At 42.3% G+C, this 21,787-nt stretch overlaps 2 protein-coding genes across 7 annotated transcripts in view; one reads left to right on the plus strand and one right to left on the minus strand.

Moving 5' to 3' along the window:
• Positions 1–4,341: 4,341 nt before the first annotated feature.
• On the plus strand, positions 4,342–9,480 carry LOC120503677 (prolactin-releasing peptide-like). Its single transcript, XM_039712399.1, has 3 exons — positions 4,342–4,362; positions 7,149–7,317; positions 8,885–9,480. Exons 2-3 carry the CDS (start codon positions 7,170–7,172, stop codon positions 9,061–9,063), a joined length of 327 nt encoding a protein of 108 aa, XP_039568333.1. The 5' UTR covers positions 4,342–4,362; positions 7,149–7,169; the 3' UTR covers positions 9,064–9,480.
• A 1,262-nt stretch (positions 9,481–10,742) lies between these two features.
• LOC120503149 (myosin VIIA and Rab interacting protein) overlaps positions 10,743–21,787 on the minus strand; it is a 208,808-nt gene continuing 197,763 nt past the window's right edge. For 5 of the 6 annotated variants that reach the window (XM_039711375.1, XM_039711357.1, XM_039711349.1 and 2 more), the window contains 6 exons: positions 21,069–21,263; positions 17,034–17,195; positions 15,278–15,382; positions 15,122–15,182; positions 14,200–14,318; positions 10,743–13,546 (listed from right to left, as the gene is read on the minus strand). In XM_039711375.1, the coding sequence (XP_039567309.1) occupies positions 13,514–13,546; positions 14,200–14,318; positions 15,122–15,182; positions 15,278–15,382; positions 17,034–17,195; positions 21,069–21,263 (675 nt within the window). In that variant the 3' untranslated portion in view covers positions 10,743–13,513. The remainder of the gene's footprint in view (positions 13,547–14,199; positions 14,319–15,121; positions 15,183–15,277; positions 15,383–17,033; positions 17,196–21,068; positions 21,264–21,787) is intronic. The other variant, XM_039711368.1, reaches the window with a different exon arrangement.

The raw sequence follows: 21,787 nt of genomic DNA on the forward strand, positions 1-21,787 counted from the left end.
TTTTCCATCCACCCTCCAGCTCTGGTGCAAAGCCTCCACAGTGTGCTAAGAAGGGGTTGTGGCTGAAGTCCTGAGCTGCAGCCTATGCTTGAGCTGCCCAGCTGCTAACAAGTCGTCCCAATAAGCATGTGCTGCCTGGGAGACTGGGCTACCTGGAAACTGTGCTGATGATAAACACCTGGATATCCAGCCTAGCTCAAGAGAGCCAGAGTTAGGTGTAGTTTGGCTGAGTTTGTGTGCATGGTCAGATTTCAAGATACATTTGAAACATGGGAAGGTCATTCCCTGCTCAAAAATGATTGCAAACAAGATAAGTTTGGCATTAACCACTAGATGGTCCTCTTTCTCAAATTAAAAAAAAAGTAGCTCCAAAAAAAAAGCCAGTCCTGTCTTTTCTCTGAATTTGAATGTTAGTAGAGAACAGTTTCTTTGTAAAGGTAAATGTTATTAAATGTTATTCATCTAATTGACTGAACTGACATGGCTTTCTGAATAGGTTTGAATACAACTTTTCATAAGCCCTCCAAACTCATTTAGGGCAACTGGACCTCCACTCCACTACAGAAGCCTGGGCAGATTCATAGGTCAGGCAGTAGTTCAAGGCATTTGCAAACTTTTCCCAGACTGGTATGTGAAAAAATAAGAGTGGTGAGCTGGGCGAGAAAAAAGTTGCTGTTTCTCCATCCAACTTGCATCAAATGCCTTTGTTTTTGTGGTTTTTCACCTTCTGTTTGTAGAAGGCTCTGACCAGCAAAAGAATTACAGAAAAAAGGAGATTTGGATTAGTTCTTTGAGAAAACTAAATGGGAGGATTTGCCATCAAAACTGTAGTTCACTGTTGGCCTCTGGTCTGGTATTGTCTTGTCAAGGAATATTTCTCTATGTCAGGCTAGCTGGACCCTCTTGGGTCACTCCAGCCTCCAGGCAATACCTCCCTATCATCTCCATTCATCCCCCTCAGCATTTCCTGCCCAGAAGCCTGACCTCTCCTTACCTTGGGAAGTTGCTTTCCTCCTCACAGCCCTTCACACCTGTGTATCTATTACTGCCTTTTGATTTAGTTGTATCCTGGTGCATCCCTGGTCAGCCTTCCTACTGAGACACTCCAGCTAGCAGCTGGCTCAGCCCTGTTCCTGCTCGTAACTTATGCAGGAATTTTATGTGCAGGAGTCTTTAATCATGTGTGAGGCAGGACTTGAGTTCTTTTCCAGGATCTTCTACAAAGAAGACAGCATGTGCCCAGCCTCTTCCTCAGAAACAGGAAAAGAATGGAAGTTTTAACACACAAACCTCCACACTTTCACTACAGACCAAGCTGTCCTGTAAATAATCTTGCTGGTTTGGCCTTTCACAACCCTGGTTCCCCTGACAGCTCTTTCCTAGTTCCTCCCAAGTCTGAGTGGCTTTCACACTGCTGTGCTGCATAAGCTGGCTTGCTTTTTTCAGCAAAAGCATCAGCCCTGCTGTAGATGGGGTAACAAAATAAAATAAAATTACAGCTACCTGAAAAGACCTGAGAAGCCAGGATGATTTCTGTGAAAGCTTGTGGGTACCGTACCTAGCACTGTGGTGGTTCACTTGTGGTCTGGTGGATAGAAATGATGATGTCCAGTGAATGAGAATGCAGTAAAGTTTACTTCCGTAAGAGAAATGTCTGATGAGGCTCATTTAAGCAGACTGTCACATCATTTATTAGTCCTGATTGCTGAGAACATTTTACAGTAGCCTTTCGGGAAGTCAGAATGATTAAAAGTGAAAATGAAAATACTTGAATGAAAGAGAAAATGAATGCTCTCGAAACTGGCAAGTAGTGTGTCCAGAACAGATGCACAGCTATGATCCTTCTTGTACCAGAGAAAGATCTGTGAAGTCCTTGGCACACAATTTTGTGGATGTTGAGAATTTACATGGGTTCAGGAAGCAACAGTGAAAGAGAAGAAACAAGAGCTATGTACCACAAATAAACATTTGGTTTGGGAAGTCTCTGGACCATGGCGCTGGAGGGTCTGTGAGAAGACTATAGTGAGGACTGTAAAAATAAGCTACCCTGTTTTTAGACATTTCAATAAATGTTCTTTATTGTCCACAATCAAAACTAAGATACTGCACTAGATCAGCTTCAGGCCAGAATGAAGATAGATGATCATATTAGAGCATTTTAAATGCTGGCTCTCCTAACAGTGATTTTTTTCTCTTTTGGTATTTTTGTATGGCATATTATTTTGCAAGCAACCTTTACCAATAGGTAAACATTCTTAGCATGAAGACATTGCATAATTTTGTTCTATGTGGTAACTACCATGTAGGTGACAATCAGTGAAAATTATCTGTGCTATGGAAAGGCTCACATTGCAGTGTCAGCAAGACTAGAAAAAGTAAATGGGACGAAAAAAACTTTTGCTTCTATTTTAAGATGACAGGATCACTCGCAAAACAACAAAGGAAGAGAGGGTCCTGTATATCCTGGAGAATAGAAACCTTTACTCCAGCAATTGCATGCTAGACATCACGAAAGGATACTCACCTTTTCTGGTCAAAATAAATGTGAAAAGCAGTAGGGGAAAAGATCTACCATGAGAAGCCATGAAGAGTTTTATTTACTAAGAAGATACCCTCTGCACACATGCACACAAAATTAGCACGGCAGAAGCACAGCCACTGCCTGGTTCTTGGATGCAGATTGATTTTTAGGTAGGGAGTGTTTGCAAGGTTCAAAGGGAACACGCTAAAAGGAGATTTCTGAGAAAAGCATGTATATCTATTATTGATTGTGATAGCTGTAGGAAGACCTTTTGTGCTACCATGGACTTGAAGTGCTCTTCATATTTTGAAGTTGTGATCCTGAGTAGTCTGAGTAAACTCTTGAAAACTTAGATGAGGAAGACACTTCTTTTAGATGCTGTTGGGTGGAAATTGGAGAACGGAAGAGTATTTCTCAGGTTTCTTTACAGTTTTCATTCATACATATACCATAAATCAAACTATTATATAGAAATGAAAAATCCCTGCAATTAGTGACTGTACTCTCCCAGTGGTACTTGATGCTTGGATCGTGAGTAAGGGCAGGGCCAGGCAACATTTCACCATGCTTCCTCATAGAAGTACCTTACAAATTACCTGTAGCAAATAAAATAATTTCATTTCTTTTGAGAGGTGTCTACAGTGAAATAGCATTATTAGTGCTTTGATGTTTTCCCAACTTGAAATGTTTTTATAGGAAAACTGAACATATTTGCTATTGAACTTCATCCTAATGGGATTGCAGGATTTCCTATGCAGTCTCAGTTTACAGATGGGATCAGGCCTCAGAGCCCCCTTTCAAAGCACAGCCTTAAAATTGTTCCTTTGAGTACCTCTCCAGGAACAGAACATCAACATGGGTCTGTGAAGAGAGGGCCTGTGGCTCCCAGTCAGCCCAGTTACACTTTGCATCTCAGCCTCTCTGCAGGATGGTGCCCAAGGAGTGAAGCACTTGCCAATTCAGCTGCTCTCCCCTGCAAACCTCCAGAGCAAACAAGGTCTTAGCTTCCAGAGCAGCAAGATCCCTAACAGCAAGGCCACAGTGACACATTAGTCAAGAGACAGCGTTAAAAATAACCACTCAGAAGAGATACCTACTGTGGAAATACAATATTGTTCAAGATGCTGGCCTCATACCGGTGAAATTTTCTCTGCCACAAAACTAGTAAGGGCCTGCTTTAGCACTGAATCACTACTTTAATCAGCTAATTGTGTGCTGCGCTGCAGTGTGACTTAAAACTTATGCATGGGTGGGTTGATCCCAGCTGTGGGTTGGGGCTGAATGAAACAAGAGCTGCCATCAAGATCCTAAGCAAAAAAGCAAAGATGGGACAACAGCAAGAGGAAGAAGAGCTGGGAAAGGAGTGTGTGGCCTGACTGTCCCAGCTTGCTGCGAGTGTTTCCCCCTGCAGACATGCTCTTCAGACAGAGCATCTTGGCTGGGCGGCACAGAGAGCTTGGCTCTCCTTTGCAGATGTAGTTGTCCCCATCTGTCTGTGCCCCCACCCCCGGGACATGGCAGCAGCCCCCTTCCCTCTGCTGTCTTCCTGGTGGGCCTGGGGGCTCAGTCGTGTACCCTGTCATGCCTCCCTGGCTCCGCCCTCCATCCTGCTCCCTGCCCTGATCAATGGCTTTTTAATAGAGCCTCCGGTCTCCTACCCCTCCTTTTGTAAATTTAAATCCTGCTCTCCAGTACTGCTGACGTCCTGCTGGCCCACCTCTTGACTCCCCCTCCCTGCTTCAAGTCCACTTCCCTCCAGTATAAAAGGCACATGCCCCCATCAGCTGCCCTGCTTCTGCTTGGAGCAGCGACTACCTGAGAAGCAGCTTTGGTGTACACAGGTGAGTGCCTTCCCCTGTTCGCTTCAGCGCTTGTCCAAGCTCTTTCTTGCTGAATTTCCTTTTTTTTCCTTTTGGGCTTTAGCTTACCTAGGGTAACATACACAGCTGTGCCCTGTGCTCAGTAACTTTTGCCCAGTTTTTGCTCGCGAGGCGGCCCGTGCCGAGGCAGGGTGGCTGACCCCGCGGGCAGCGCTGTGCCCTGCAGGGACCCGCAGCCCCGGCTCGGCCCTGAGTCCAGCCTGCCCCCGGGCCTGGCTCACCCGGGCTCTGAGCCCTCGGGGGTGCTTCCAGACCTGCTTTCCAACAGGAAACCTTTCCACATATGCATCGGAGGGGGTGTACACAGCCGCTGATCTCAAGAAAGATGCTGCTTCAGGGCGTAAAGAGTTAATAGTACCTTGTCTTCCGAGGACAGCCGTGGTAGGGGTATACCTGATGGATCTGCAGCAAAGCTTGAATTTGATGTGATAAGAGCCCTGTGTGCCCAGAGGGAGAGCCAGGCTGATCCCTGACTCCTTGCGAAGCAGATCCATGGCCAGCTGTGATACTGCTGCTTCACCGTAGCTTCATTTGTGGCTTTAATTTTCCCCTCTCATGTTGATGAAAGTTGCCAGGCTTCTGTCAGATGTTGCTTAAACAAAGTTTAAAGACTCTGCTTGGGCACCAAGCAGAAGTAGCAAGTTGATCAAATGACTGTGGCATTGAATTTTGCTGAGCTTCAGGAGCAAAATTATTCGGGAAACTTTTAATTGTGACAAGTTTGGTTGCAACTAGTCAGTTTTAAAACTTTTGTGATTATTTAATAGTTGAAAATGGAGGCACACAGCTTGACTGTGTGAGGTCTTGTTCTTTTCCAATTTTCCTTTTGGAAGAAAGCTGCAGGTCTGGACCTGAGGAGATCACAGACCATCTCAGCCACATGACTCTTGAAAAGTTTGTGCATAGGTAACCAGGCTTTTTGCTTAGTGACAAGATGGAGCTGGGTGTTAGGAATGCTCAGGGTCAAGTTTGTGGCAGTACCTCAGCCTCTTTCTTCCCATATAAACAGTGGTGAGACAATTAGGTGTAGAAAAAATTAGGGAGGATTAGAGATGCTGAGTGCCCTGATTATTTAGGGTGGCATGTTACTTACCGAGGAGCACTGTGAATGACATGCTTCACAGAAACACTATCCAGGACAAGGGTATGAAAAAAAGGTTCAACACATATCAGTGCTGTAGGAAGTGGCTGCAGTGGCACAGCTGGTGGGGACTGAAGCACAGCAGTGCTTAGGAAAAAGTGTGTGCTAAAAGCTTTTCCCTATATTTTTGTCTTTCATCAACAATGAGCTCAGGGCAAACTCTTCTTTCTGTAATTAAGTTCCCAAAAAAACCCAAGACACAAAACCAGGGAGCAAGTAACCAGGAAAACCTGTCAGCAGCCCTGTAAACACACCACAGAGATGCCTCAAAACACCTTATTTTTCTCTCACTGAACCTAAGGTTGTGCTAAAAATGGAGCAACAGGAGATGTACCCTGCTGAAACTGAAGGCAGAATTCACCCCATGTGGGTGAATTCTACACGCTAAGATAATTTAGTCCTGATTGTCATGAGATTTTTATGCTATATTCAAGTCAGAAAAAGTTAATTTGCAGTTCTGAAATCATGAGTTAAAATCACTTTCCCCTAATATGCCTGGTAAGCCGCTGTCAGTGTGGGAAAAAGTCCTTGAGAAATCTTCACTGTGTATTAGGGGTGAAGGAACTTTTGACTGCATTTTAGTGAAAGACACAACCAACTTCTTCATGTGTTTTTGCTGTGTTGCCTCTTTGGTATGTCTGTGAGCATCTTGCATCAAATATTTTCATTCCTGCTTTGCCTTTACTGAAAGCAGGCTAAGATTTTGGCAGCAGATGGGGAAAAATTCCACCTATACACAAAGAGAAGCTGCTGTGTAGGCACAGCTGAGAGGTTTTCCTACAGCCTCTGTGCCTGTATATCTACATCACTTACACGATGCTTAAGGAAATAGGCTCCTGCTCTATAGGCACAGGCTCCAGGATGTCAAATCCAGAGGCAGACCTTGCATGTAAAAGACAGACTGTCCTGGCATGACAGCTGGGAGAGCTGCCATGAGGAAGCTTGTGCAAAATGCCAGAGACAGTGGTAACCAGAGCCTGGCTCCCTCCCCTTCCTGGATGCAACTTTCCTAGCTCAGCACCTTCTCTTCTGCTCAGCCCATCCTATGGAAGCTAGAAGGGATTTCTCATTCTGTTGCATCTGGGTGCATTTACAGCCTGGGACATCTACCAGTGGAAACCATAACAGGAAATTGTAATTTTGCATGCTGGCAAAAAACGGTGTAATGGCACAAGAGGAGCATTGCCATCCATACTGAAATGCATTTAGTTGTAAAAAGAGTGTGTAAAACACAAATGTTAGACACATTTTACAAGCAAGGAAAAGATGCTGGTGGTAGTGGCTAAAAGACACTTTGGTGGCCAATGCCTGTGGTCATACAGAGGGGCATACAGAATCAGCAGTGAACTCAGGACCAGGACTCGAGTGTCCTGTAAAGGCTTTCATTGCTGGAGAGAAAAACTCTCCAGTTCTTATCTCAGTAGATGGCCCACTTCATAGCCTTTGCATTTGAACAGAAATGCCCAGGACATCACCAGCATGAGTGTTCCACAGAACTTAGAGCCATGAAATGACTCCGATGAATGGGAACTGTTAAAGTTGACGCATTCCTTCACCTTGAGAGCTTTAACTCATGTGTTCCCCATGTTCACTCTTCTCCTTACAGCCTTCCCACCACTGCTCCGTCATGTGGCATCCAATCTCCTGGACACCACGTGCCCAGTGGTCACCAAACCACTTAAAGCTAGTCACTGTCTATGTCCTGATGCTCTTGGTGTCACTCAGCTTTGCTTCGGGACAGAGCAGGCCATTTAAACATCAGATAGACAACAGAAGTAAGTATGAATCTCACCTGACATGGCGACCCCACAGTCTGTGCTGCGCTGAGGGATCAGGGCTGGGCTCTCAGGCAAAGTTCAGTGGCAAATCACGCAGGTGTTTCTGTGGTGTCACCTTGGTGTGAGGCCCTGTGAAATGCTTCCATTTGCACTTGTCAGTGCATATACAGAACCTCATGTCCTTCTCACAGCCTTTAATTAGCCAAGGCAAATAGCATTATTTTTGATAAATATCAGAAAAGACACTAATGTGCAAAGGACAGACAAGAAAATGTAAAGTGGTATACATCAAATATTTAAGCACCAAATTTTCAGTGTGTTCTGTAGACCGACACAACTACTTCTATAGAATAAAAAGAAAGCAATGGCCTGAAAGCTTAAGTTCACTTTACAGACATCTTCAGTTCTGTCTGGGACTGTGATTTTTTTAAAGTCCAAATACAAGTGGTCGAAGTATCTCCATTCAGACACGCTGTGAAGAACTGAGAGTATCCAGGTAAGGGATGATACCATGTATCTAAGTTTAACCTAGTATGCAATCCAAAAATCTTTGAGAAAATCACCTAGAAATCTCATCTTTCCCAAGGAGTATAGGCTGATAATGGTATGTGGAGTGGGAGAGGGGTTGTGGAGAGTAAGTTGTGTGGGCACAGTGCCACACCTCTCCCCATTAAAGAGAATAGAGATGTTGGGAACCTCAGGTTTTAGGTATACAGGTGAAAGTTTCTTGGGCTTTGTTGAGTAGGAAGGCTGTTAAGCATAGTGCTGAAAGACTTAAAAGATGTATTTATGGAGAAATTTAAAGGCAAGGTGAATTTTTTTCCTCTGTTCAAGCATCAAAATGCACAGGGGAAATTCCTCCTGCCTTGACTGAAACTTTCATGTGATGTGGATGATATATAATGCACTTAATTGTAATTTATTCCTATTCCTGACAGTTGTCTGTCTTGGGAACGATTTGGGATTTCCTTAGGGTGGCATCATCTCCAGTGTGTTTTAGAATTTTCCTGCTGCTGTATCTTTTAATATATAGTCTTTAATACTTTTTAAATACTCTTTTTAATATAGTCTTTTAATAGAACTATAAACCTTTGCAGACCTGCCCCAAAACTGCACTAGACCACAAAAATCTGTCATGTGTCTGAGCTTTAAAAGAAAAAAAAGTCATCCACGGAAACAACTTCCTAAGTGAACAAGAATTAACTTTTCATGTTTCCCTCTTCATGTGGGACCCTCCTCTGCAATCCAGTGGATTTGTTAGCCTGTAGAAATAGTGTATCTGGTACCTACTGCAGAAAATTTGGATGGGCCCTTTGGCTCATGTTAGAAATTCAGGTTGCAGCCCAGATGGATAAAAATAATTTTGCAATGGAATCCTCTTCCTTTGGGCTCTACACACGGAAATTAACTCTCAAAGGCACCAGTAAGCTGTGTGTCTGGCTGTGGCCTTTCCCTTATCTTTTTCTCCTGGGCTCCAAGTAAGCTGTCTGACGTCCTCAAGCTGGTCAGAAAACACTGCCTCCAAGTGCAGTGGTACATCCTCACTGAGTGCTTTGAATTCCAGGTCCTGAGATTGACCCTTTCTGGTATGTGGGCCGTGGTGTTCGCCCCATCGGTCGCTTTGGGAAGAGGCAGCTGAGAAGCAGCCGTGGCAGCCTAACGCCTGTGAGCAGACACCTGGATTTCGTCTTGAATGCTTTGTGGGAGCAAAAATCATTGGACACAGAGGACAGTGACTGGTGATCCCTGTTCCCCAAGGTGGTGACCAAACCTCTGTTCTTTGAATTGTGTTCTCCCCTGCACCTCAGACCTACAGTTCTGCTTTTTCCTAGCAATCCCACACTGCTCTTCTTTCTGCTCCCTGTGCAAATACCTTCAAAAAGAAACATGTTCAGGGTGCAGGTAAAAGACAATGCATGGACACCAGCACTGAGTGCCACCACTGCTTATAAAAACATTTCTTCATTGTGCATCCCCATCAATCTCCTGATCCTGTTCACTGCTAGGTTCACTGTTAGGTTTATCCAAAACCCACACAGCTTTTGGGCTGGGATTTAAACTCTGCAGTGTTAAATGTATCATGAAACCTTCCTGTCACATTTCAAAGTCAATGGCTGTTGATATATAAAATAAAAAGCAATGGTTGGAAGAAAGAAAAAAGGCTCTTACCAATTTTTAATGTACCTGCATTAATAGCATGAAATGCTGGTTCTCTGTGTGTAGCTTTTACAGAGATTGTTCACATCCACTCTTAAGAATGTCTCCCTGAAGTACCCACTGGCCCTTCATAATTCTTCCTGTACTGCTGGAGAGATATATTAATGAACAAAGAGGAGCTCCTATTGAAGATAAGTACTTTCTCCCTGCTGAAGAAAAAAACAAATTGGCTAATTGAACTCCTTGGAGTAGTTTTGTGCCTACTGCAAATAATCATAAACCATAATCCAAAAGGAGCAAGGGTCTGAACAAGCTGATTCCCTTTAAAACAATGTCATTATTTCCAAGTACATTGTCTGAGCAAGCTAAAGTCACTCTGAGGATCACAAGCCATGTACTATCTACTCCATTAGTCCACATCAATAAAGCTGAGATGCAGCTCAATACCCCTATCTACTCATGTTAATATAACTTTGTTATAATACTTTTATAAAAAGTGTTACTTACAATGTGTTTCATCTTGATTAATAACTATTATCAGGAATAATAAAGTTTTATCTATGGCTTATAGCCAAAAAAGATAGTTTACAATTTAGGTAATAACTGATGGTTAAATCCAGGGCATGAATCATTCTGCAAAGGATAAAGTTGAATGGACTTCCACTTCTAGTTGTGCTTTGTGAGAATTACTAAAACTGAATAATGGTTGAATTAACCATTGCAGACATTTTAACCCTTCTTTCTCTTTTTGCAAATGGCCTGTGAGGAAGGGGTGGGTTTTTATTATAATAAGGGGGCTACTTTCATTTATAATATAACAAAGCTGCTGACCCAAAGTGTTACTTAAAACACATTAATTTTACTGAATGCTTTCACGGTGGAGAAGATATGCTTAGAAGTATTTTGATGCACATTCATTGCAAGGAACTTTGGAAGTGCGAGACCAAGATTATCGGCAGGGTTCTTGCTCAGTTTTTGTAGCAATCCCAGAGAGAGATCAAGAAATTCCACCTGAGAAACCGTGCTTGAGGTGGTATTTCAGCCAACAGACCCAATGGTTTGGAGAAGACTCACCAGGAAATGTTCCTAACAGGATTCCTCCCAGCCCTAGAGGAGGTGTGAACCGAGCGTGTGCCCTTGCTCTGGGCAAACCCCGGCACCCCTGTGGAGATGCCCCTGTCCTGGGTGTGACGGTGTCACGCGTGTGGCTGTGGGTTCTGCACGCTTCCAGGCCAAAGTGCACATAAATCCAAACAACAGAGAAGAAATTTTTTGTTTTCTTTATGAATCAAGTCGTTCAAAAGGCATTCTTTTCATAAATCGCTTTTACTCTTTTATAATTTTTCTTGACAATAATTCTTGGTGAGTATGCAGATAACAACAACAAGGCAAGCTTAATATTCACTCAGACTTAATCAAATAGGTCATATAGTCTTCATTTTACCCATTAAAATATTTTCATTTATAAAAATTAATCTAAATATAAATATTAACACTAAAGATTGAAATCACCTGATGACAAAATAATTCTTTGTGTGCTATAACATATGCTTTTATGATTTTTTTAAAACAGTAAATTATATCTTTGCACATATTTGGCACGATAAACATTTGTAAAAATTCAAATGCTTAGAGCAGGTGGGATTTTTTTTAAGTTTTTTTTTTTTTTGCAATGCCTACACAGTACACATTTGTCTGTCAAAGAAGACTGAATATTTTAACATTGTAACACGATAATAGTTGCTTTTCATGCCTCTTAAGGAAAACAACCTACTCCAAACTTTGTTGTCTTGTTTAAATCACACTAACAGAACAAAAGCCAGAGAGTTATTCTATTAAAATTAGTCATTTCTGTATTGATATTACATACACAATATTAGTTATTATTTATTAGACGAATATGCAGACCAACCACCATTAATGACATTTCATAACACGCATACCTGCATAAACCAGAGCCTGGGAATGTATTGTATACATACACAAGAACAGTCAATGGAGGAGGAGACTGAAAAACAAAAAAAATACTAGGCATCCTACTCTGTTTAATTTCCTTTACTGGATTGCATATATAAATAAAATCTATTTGTTTTATATATATATTTATATATTAAACAGAGTGGGCCAAATTATTTCCTCTCATCTGTGCAAACCAATTTCAGAGAACTAGTATTGTGTGAGAGTAAAAGAAGGCCTAATTTCACCCAGAATGAAGACATTGGGTCAGATCTTGGGCCAATGAAAGATGAAAATTCCTTGAAGGAATGGAGTCACACTTATGTAAGTGGGAAGATGGTTGTATTTATTCCAAGGGTTCCTCACATGCAGCTGGACATCAGAGTACTGACAAGCTAGATGTCAAATGTGGATGGCAGATTTGCAACTGGCACTGTCTTTCCAAACAACCCATCCAGCCATTCCTTGTCTTCCCCACTCATCCCCCTAAATCCAGCCTAGTCAGGAAATTTGCCCAGTTTTGCTTGTATTTGCCCAGCCCCAGATATTTCATGGCCTGGTGTCCCAGGGAACTGCATTCCTGCTGCATGGCAGGTAACCTGTGGTGCTCTGCTCGTGGGTGTTCACTGGGAGCCCAGGGAACGAAGGAACTCTCCTCCTTCCTGGTACCCACAGCTCTTGGGAGAGCTCACCACTCCTTAAAGCCAAGGGGAACTTGCCAGCCCATTCTTTCCTTCATAGCACATTTCACATCAACCCCATCTGCACTTGGGTACCTGCTCTGCAACTGGTGTGGAAGGTAAGGGATTCACTGGCTTATCACCTCCTCTGACTACCTTCTTTGTATTCTTCAGAGCGAAAAAAACGCACAAATTGGCAATGTTCTCCCACAAAAGGGTGAGAGGGACACTCTGTAAGCAGCATTCTCCCTCCTGGGCATCTGCCAAAGGGCCTTCTAGTTTGACTCACCTGTTAAGGGTCTCAAGAAATGAAATAAAGAGTATTACTATTCACAATCCAATTCAGAGTGGGCCAGTAGTAGTGGAGTCCATGTGGCACCAGCAAAAGGCCCCAGCTACTCTCTGGTGGCTCCAGACTAGTATAGGAACTGATGTCCGGCCTACATTTGCCTCCTTCTGAGAAGCACCAGTGAACATCAGAAACGAATCTCTTGCAAGCTGCAGCCACCCCACAACCACCAGTCAGTCAGCAGAGAGCTCATCCCCAACTCTTTCACCTCTTTTTTCCAATCTTAAAGGTTTGGACACAATTGATTCTGAACTACAGCATGGTTAGCCACCACCAAGTGGACAATGCCAAGAACAAGACATATGAAGGCGTTGTTTTCTTTAGCAGTGTTCAGGTGTTTCCAGACATTGGGATCCCAACTCAGCAGACATCTGGTCCACATGTGTGGCCACCAGTTCCTGGTTCAGCATGACACCCCTGCTGCCTAGAGCAATATCCCTAGCTCTGGAGCTGGAATATTCAATCTGCGAGATGCACTCTTAGAGAACAGAGAAGTCTTCCTCCTCCTACCAACCCTCCCAAGACCTCCACTGGCTCCCTGGGAGCAGAGTGAGGTACACAAGTTCTCCTCTCCCTCCACGCAGCTGAAAAGCAGCACACACTGCACAGAGTTGTTCTTATTGCTCGACAAGACAGATGCCCACATGAATAGTAAGAGGCCAGCAAATATGGATCACAGGTCTGCTTTGGCAGATTAATTGGCCTATGACTAATTGAGTGTACAAAAACATACTGCAGTTTAAAGACTACATACTTTAGTACAATTGATAGGGAGAAAAAGTGCATCTTAAAATGTGGAGCCTTGCTTTTGAAACATAGCATCCTGTCTAGAGTCCTCTGAGAACTTTAAGGCAGAGTTTCCTGTAGCAGACCACAATGCTGAAGACTTGGACAGCTTTCTCAGTGAGGTATCCAAATGAAGCCCTATAACTGAGGCTCTGTGGGTTCTTGAGGGTCCATTTTCAGCTGGACATACACAATGGCTGTTAAGAAAAGGCACTCTAGTGTACAGCCTTAGGCAGTGTGTTATTGGCAGTAGGGAAGAGTAAGTTTAGTACATCACAGCAGATCCTATAGCAGGTTCCTAGGACAGAGAGGGACAGGAAAGAAAAAAACATGAGTGAAGAACTAAACAAACCTTCTGAAGAACACAGCCGGGTGCTTTCCCTTTTCACCTCCCCACGTATTGCCCACATGTGGCAGACTGCTTTGGGACAGTCAGCTTTTTCCCTTATTCCTCTATGGCTGCTGTAGAAGAAATGACTGACAGCTGTCCTGGGTGTAGCCTCTTTGTTCAAACCCTGCAGAGCCAATGTGTGACCTGTCTACCCCTTAAATTCCACTTAGATAACCTTTGAACATTTCTCAGCAATTAGTGAAATTCAAGGTGACTCTTGCCTGCCAAGTTACAATGCACAGCTGGTTCTATGAGGGTCTGGTTCACAAGTCTGAAACGCAGGGCGTAACTAATTTATTTAGTGTTTAAAAAATATAGGTAGCACATTCCTGGACACCTGGTGGCTACATTATCACAAGCTGACATTCAAGAGCTGCTATTCTATAGTATATAGCACGCTGGTCATATTTGTTCAAGAGTTGCCTCAGCAGTCTCTATTAGTTTTTTCCTCAAACTATCAAGAGAAGATTTCTGAAGGTACTGAAATACAGCTGCCCACACAGATACTGCTATCTCTCTATTTGACTGATCTTAACAGAGTTTTAAAAACATTTGTTTACCATTAAGTCCTTGGCAGTGCTTTTCCTTTCTTTAGTTCTTTGTGTTAGAGATCCTTGAAGCATGAAGTTTCTGTTAAACGTTCTGACAGTGGTAACTGGAGAGCCATCTATTTTTTCACCTGGGAAAAATACAGAAGGGGAGATTTTTCACATAAGAGATTGAAGCAGATATAAAAATACTTCTGAAGAGTCACAGCTTCTAGAGAGATAAAACTTCCCCTAAGATGTATGAGAAAAGTTGGATTTAATTTAAATTAAAAACAGCAGGCTGTGGTACTCCAGACAAATTAAAGTTTGAGGTCATGTCAATCAGTGGAATTACAATAGAATAGTGCAGTGAACAAAACCCTAGAATTTTCAGAGATAATGCACTGCAGAGTTAAAAAAAAACAAAACAAAACAACCAAAATCCACAAAAAATTATGAAAGAAAAAACTCACTTGATTTTATAAGGATATTTCACAGCCATTCTCTGACATACCAGGAATATTGCTGAGCCATTTCATACAGACTGAAACCAGCAAATACAGACTTTATGGAAGTGGGGGGTTGTGGAGGGTGGCAGCCATGCTGTGTGGTGCCCAGCCACGCTGCAGCAGCAGCACCCCTCTTGCAGGGCACGTATTCAGCATTCCTCATTTGCTTTTTCCAGCCTTCTGCCTCTGCTCTTGTTTACTTGTCACTGTCACAACTTTCACTGAAGAAAGTGGTGATGCTTTTAAATGTGACAAAGGGGTATTTTATACAATGTAAGTACATGGAATATGAGGAGGATGGGACAGTCTATTAGGTTTTCTCTGTTAATTTCATAACCTAAACTTTTCTCTATTTTGCTGACCTGTACATTTACTTTGCTGACCTGTACATTATATTGAATCTTACAAAGAGAGTCTCTCTCATTTACATAACACTTTAGGCGCACCTTTTATTGGTGGAGCTGGAAGTTTTCTCCTCTGCTGTCTTGATGTGTCTATTGTATGCATCTGTAAACAACATACATGCATTACTCAATTCCATTATAGAGAAAGAGGCAAGATTTCCCCAATGTTTTTTTGAATACTACATAATGTTCTGGCACCTGGTTTGTTTGCTTTTGATCCCGTTTTCTTGTCAGGCGAACACATGGAGCCACGTTCAAGCCTGCAACAGTGAGAGCTGATATTCTGCTCTCAATATCTGAAATCTTCAAAGAAAATAAAAGAGAGAGACAGACAGATGGGGAGGGGGGAAAAGAAGTTTTAAAATTACTGTGGATGCCACTACTGAAATATAACCCTCCCCCAGTAAAATCCTCTTTAATAAGAAAATATAAACAGATGGCTAACTTCTTCAGCAATTCTCACACTTCCCTGCATTCTTTAGTCCTGACATTAAAAGGGGCTTAATTTGTTAGCAAAGATGGAGTAAAAGAACAATCCAACCTACCTTGTGATTCCAATGAAGAGGGATTTTACTCCTTTTGAGGAAAAAAAGAAAGGAGGAGAGAAAACCTGCATCTGCTATCTCCACACCACCTTTAGCTGCATAATCCCAAATTCATTTAAGCTGTGTTTTTAAAGGGCTACATTCAAACAATGACTTTGTGGGATACATTTCCTAACTCAAAATTAATTTCATACACGTGCAAAGTACATCCTCTGTCACAAAATCTAAACGTTTGATCTTAAATATTTATAGCTCAAATGTATATGCATATTAAACACAAGCATGCATAAATGCAGGCATACACTATATAAAAAGACTGAATGGAAAAAATATTGTTAGGGAAAAGTGGTCTGATATTGAGAGTAGTGGAGACAAGTATTGACAAAAGGGAAAGAAGAGTCAGAGAAGTCAGACATACAACCCAACAGCTGATTCACATTGACACCTGACGCCACAGTTGGCTTCACTCTGTGAAAGATCTTCCACTGGCCTCCTTGCATAGTTTAGGCCTCTCTCCTCCTCCCTCTCACCCCCATTAAAAGATTTACTCTAAAATAATGACCAAAGCCAACAAAACACCACTGCCAGTTTGCCAAGAAGCACAGCAGTGCACTTCTAACATCAGAGACATGTCAGGCTCTCAGATCTTTGCTCAGTCCTGAGTTGAGCATGCTTCCACTGAGTAAAATCACCAGGTACTTCCCATTAAACCCTGACAGAGTCAGGTCAGGGCATCTTGCTGGGTACAGGCTGAGCAGTGAGCTGCAAGCAGTGTCAGCCCTTTGAGGTCTGGCAGCATTATCTTGTTCAGCTTTTAGCACCAGATTACCATGTGTTTTGAGCCCCGGCCTTTCTGGATGCTGCTAGAGTGGTGCTAGATCACTGTGCACATGAGTTCTTGCCTTTGGCTGGGATGTGTGCTTGGCACCTAAATCCCATGGCAGGCATGCAAGCCCTAGGCTCTATCCTTGGCTCAGCCTGTGGCTGCTGTTGGCCTTTGCTGGTAGAAAGCTGCCAACAGTGGCATCTTTTGGAAAGTGCTTGACAAGTTGCTAATTAGATAAACTGCCTCAGACTGTATTTGCTTTCTGACCAGGGCCACACACATGACACAGAGCACACCATGGGAGCTGCCTGGCAGCAAGGAGCAGTGCAGCATTTGTACTGCAGTAAAAGGCACTGCAGTGCCATGTCCAAACCAAGCTGAGGGGAGAAACAAAGAGATACAGTACATCTGGCTGGGCTGAGTTACACAGCTCAGTTACACTCTGCCCAGCTTGTGATGCAGTCAGCACCCTTGGATCCCCAGCCTACGGCAGTACAAACGAATATTCAAAGTGTGTATGCTGAGGTGGGTGTTAGGCAAGGCAGGGTGAAACCTGCAGATGGAGAGGAGCTGCTGTCCTCACCTGAAGCTCTGCATGATGAACCTGGGCAGCTGCTGTGGCCACCTGATCCTCCAGATCAGCCAGCTCAGACTCCTCAGTAACACTGCTGATCTTGCGTGCGGCATCTTCCAGGTTGGTCAGCTGCCCCTCCAGCCCATACACCGTGCTGGCTGTCAGGTACACCTGCAGGGCCAAGGTGGGGACAGGTGTCAGTGATTCCTGGTTTGTGGGCATGCAGGTTTGAGTAGACTGCATTTTCCATCATGCCTGCAAGCTTCCCTGCTTGCTAGCCCACCACAGGGAGATTTACCTGGCAGAGGAAAGTAATGGGGAGATAATCTGAAAAACACACATTCACAAGGAGAAGGGATGAACGAGGTGGCTGCATTACAGATTTCATAGGTGATACAAGGGTATTCCAAACCAGATTGATTAGTGAAGAAAAAAGTTGAAAAGTTTGCTTTTTTATTATTGACATACAATCGCATAACACCCTAAGTCTACAAAGGGAAGTCAACAGATCACACCTCATATAAAGCTGTGTTTCTTTACCCACTTGATGCCTTCTGGCAGTAAAAAATGCATGAGTAACTGTTCAGTAGGAAATAGTTATTAACTTCCTATGGATTAAATGTGCTTATATGTATAACAATTTTCCATCCCATTTTGCTCTCACCCAAATATACAGCAGGTAAAACCTTCCCACCTCCTGGGCCTTTGAGTGAATCTGTGGAGGATCAAGAGGTTTATTTGGGCCACATAAAAGAGAATTACTGACTTTGTAATTCAGAGTTCTTCCCTAAAAATGAAAAACTCTTATTATTTTGGCCCACCTCTGGTATCTATAACTACAACTAAAGATTTAATTTTCCATTCAGCCCTTTCGAGCAGTAACTAGTGATACACTGTATTTTATTATTTCTTTTATTTCACAAACCTCCTAAGGTACATGGAGGTCAGTGGTTTATAGAAGAGGGTAGTTTTCAAGCATTAGCTTTTGACATCTGTGCTTAAAATTGTGCAGAACCAAATCAAAATGCACTTTCTGCCCATTTACTCCTTAGCCAAGAGACTTGTTTCCATGAGGCTGGTAACAGCACAGTGGAAATGAAATATATATTCTGATTTCCCCCATTGCAATAGCAGTAAAGACCATGTTACTAAAAACCCAGCATGAATTAAACATGGCTGTGGCTGACTTCAGGGTTCAAGGGGCAAGCAAATAGGATCTGAAGCAGATCTTGAGCCAATACCTTCATTTCATACGTCTTCTACTCCAGTCATTATATCTGCCCACAATTCCTGGATCACTCAGTCCTTTGACATAAGAGGTATTCAAGTAATTTATGACAATGCTGTGACTTTATGGATCAAAATGGTGGAGAATGACCAGATTGAAATTTGTTTACTTTTTATTCCTTCTCTATTTCATTATTGTTTCTTAATTCCTTGAAAGAGCTTTCTTTTTCATTTGTGTCAGTTGTAGAGAGGTTTTTTCATGCATGTGACTTTGCTAAGAAACAAAATCACTACATCTGTACAACCTGCATCTTGTAAAAACACTTTCTAACTACAGACATGAAATCTTTGAAAAACATTCCTGAAAGAAATAAGTGATCTGATGTTAAATTTTTGCTGAAGTACCTGGGGACACAGGTGGTCCATAAAGTTAATATGATGATTTAAATAGAAATGCTCCTGTTTAATGGGGTTTAATTATTATTACTGTTCATTTAAATGATACATCTTTTAAGTATGACATACTGATTTAAATAGAAATGCTCCTGTTTAATGGGGTTTAATTATTATTACTGTTCATTTAAATGATACATCTTTTAAGTATGACATACTGCAGCCAGTTTAGATTAAAAGGCGATTTTTTTAGATTTCCCTGTTACATCTAAAAGCTTAGAGAAAGAAGAAATAGAACATTTTGAACAGCAGCATATTTAGAAAGTTAAAGAAAAGATGCATTTTAAAATCTTTAGAAAGTTAAAGAAAAAAAAAAGAAGAAGTTTAGAAAGTTAAAGAAAAGTGCTGTGGCAAAAATCTCTACATAGTAAGATATTCTTTTCAAGAGGGGGAAAAAATCCAAAGAAAATGGGACTGAAATACTTCATTTTTGTCATCAGTGTTTCTGTAACTCAATTAGCCCCTACATTTGTGAAATGTTTATGAACATTTTCCACCTGGAACTAAAGAAAATATTTTCCTAAAGAATGTTCCCTTTACCTGGACAATTGTTACACTTCCAAACAGCAGTGGTGTCCTTGCAGGTCACCCCTAAATGATGCCCTTATTCATACATTCATATTTAGATTGTGTAGACTTATTTTACTGTCATTTAGGTATGCACAACTTCCACAAAACCCCAACCTTTTGCTGGTACAGATTGCCCTACATTATCCACACTGTTGCATGCACAGTCCTCAAAAGGCCAGAGAGAACAAAAATGAACAAAGCATTTATAAACACCCAGATCCTCCTGCAGAAGTTGCTGCAAAGAGAATGTGGTTCATGTAGATATGGCCCCAGCTGCAAAGGGAAAAGTTATGGTTTCCTGCATTTCCAAAGGCTCTTTACCATGGAGTGAAATCTTCAAACTGTGAAGTTTTTACCATCTACTTCATGTCCTGTATGGGACAGAGAAAGATGTTCTGTGGGGACACAGCAAAGCTGTGCTGGATACCTTGTGAATTCTGCAAAGAACTGGGAGAAGCTAAACCAGAGATGCTGCAGCAAGGGCAAAGCCAAAGCAAGAAATGCTCTGCCTCTGTGCCCAGTGTGTGCTCAGTGAGAAATGCTTGGCCCAAATGAATGATTAGAGGCCACAGCACCACAGGTGCCAAAGCTCCACATTGCTGGGAGGGATTATCAAAGTGCAATTGGGGAAAAAAAACCATGCACCTTAGACAGTTTACAACACAGTTCTCCACAGAAAAAAAAAATAGTGGGAGCAGATTTCCCCAAATTGCTCTTTGTCCTGCAGAATTTCTTAGTTCTTCTGAAGATCTGGTCCAGCATGTACTTGGATTTTTAATCTATATTCACTCCCCTACCAGATGAATTCTCTGGTGTTTGGACTTTTAGGATACTTTACTATTTCATGAGAGGGAGTCCAGTGCTAGGACTGGCTTTTAGAGCCATAGAGTATCTTCCACCTGGTTCCTAGCCTGAGACTGCTGTGGAAATGTGTTTCTGTGGAGGAAACTGATTTTATGAAGAGATTCTGTCAGAAAATTTTCTGGGGCTAAAGAAAACCAGGATTTGTTCTCTTAAATTGATCAGGATGATATAACAGGACAGTGCAGATTCCTTTGAGATCTTTAAGAGCTCCTAATGAAGGAAAAAAGCACTTAAATGTGGGAAGAAGATAAAGTTGAAAGTACCAACTCCATTAATTGGATTCACAAAAATTTCCAATAAGTAGTGACTTCCTTCTATGATTCAGCATCGTACTTTCCCTTGCAGATGACAGGTATTCATGAAAAAGGATGGATGACTTGGATGTCACCAAAAAAATGTTTGCTTAATTCAGATTCTCTGGCCTGCTCTTTCGAACAGTGCAGGAGGCAGCTCCAGCTTCCTGGGTGCTCAGCATGGTGTAGTGGAGGTGTAGGGGGCAGAAAGAGCTTCTCCACTTCTCTGTGTGACTGGGGACATGCTTTTTCCACCTGTCCTTGGAGTGCAAGGTTGTGCTGAGACTGGGAGATGTGTGGTTTCAGCCAGGGGTGGCATACCCACAATGCCACAGAGGTGTGGAGAGCATAAATGAGACAGAGCTTTTGAGACAGAGCTTCTAAAGTAGTTGTAAACCCCAAAGCATCCAATTCCTCCTCCCCTCTATATTTAAAGTACATATTAAAAACCCCCGACTGACACAGATAAACAATGAAACATGATTTTTTTTCTATTTGTGTATTTGTTTAAAACCCCCAAATTAATTTTGAATGTGCACTGATGCTGCCCATGTGCTTTTCCTTTCGAGCTGGTGCACACAAACAGGTGCACTCACTCACACATGTGACTCTTTCACATACTGATTCATCTTCTTACATTTTCTTCCAGTGTGGTGAGCTGCTCATCGAGTCTGACAGGATCTGTGCCCAGCGGGAGGGTTCCTCTTCCTCTGTCCTGAATGTCATCTGGGAAATCACAGGGATCGGTGGATTCTGCTATCAGTTCTTCAGTGGCATTGATGACTTTCAGGACTTCTGTAGATATGTTGCAGAGAGAGACAGCAGAGTACTTCTATTTTGTTACAAGAACAGACAGAGAAAACAACAGCATTAAATTAGCATAGAGGGGTAAGATATAAATCACTTTCTCCTAGCCGCAGCTTTAGCCATGCTAAATACATATCCATGGCTTTCTGCTGCAAACAGACACAGGAACCATGTAATGGAATTGGATTTTTTGCCTTTTCCTTCTTCCCTTTCTCACATACCCACACTGCTACAGCATGCGAAATAACATACACATGCAATTCTTCTACAACAGAATTCTGCTGAAGGGATGGTCCAAATCTTATCCCAAAGGAGCACACAACATCCAGCTTTAAACTCTACACGAGCTACGTAAAGCTGGTTTTGCAAAAGTGTTTTAAACATGTTTAAAACACAATTTTCCTTTCTGGATACTGGCAAAGATCTATGCAATCAGATACTATGCAATCATCTATGTCTGTATCCACAAGAACCATTTCATTGTGGATGCAAACTTGGAAAAGCAATCTTCAGCAGGCTTGTAAGGACAGCATTTTACTAAAATGCTTA

Source organism: Passer montanus, unplaced genomic scaffold (genome assembly GCF_014805655.1).
Source record: "Passer montanus isolate IOZ18808 unplaced genomic scaffold, ASM1480565v1 scaffold10, whole genome shotgun sequence".
NCBI lineage: Eukaryota > Metazoa > Chordata > Aves > Passeriformes > Passeridae > Passer > Passer montanus.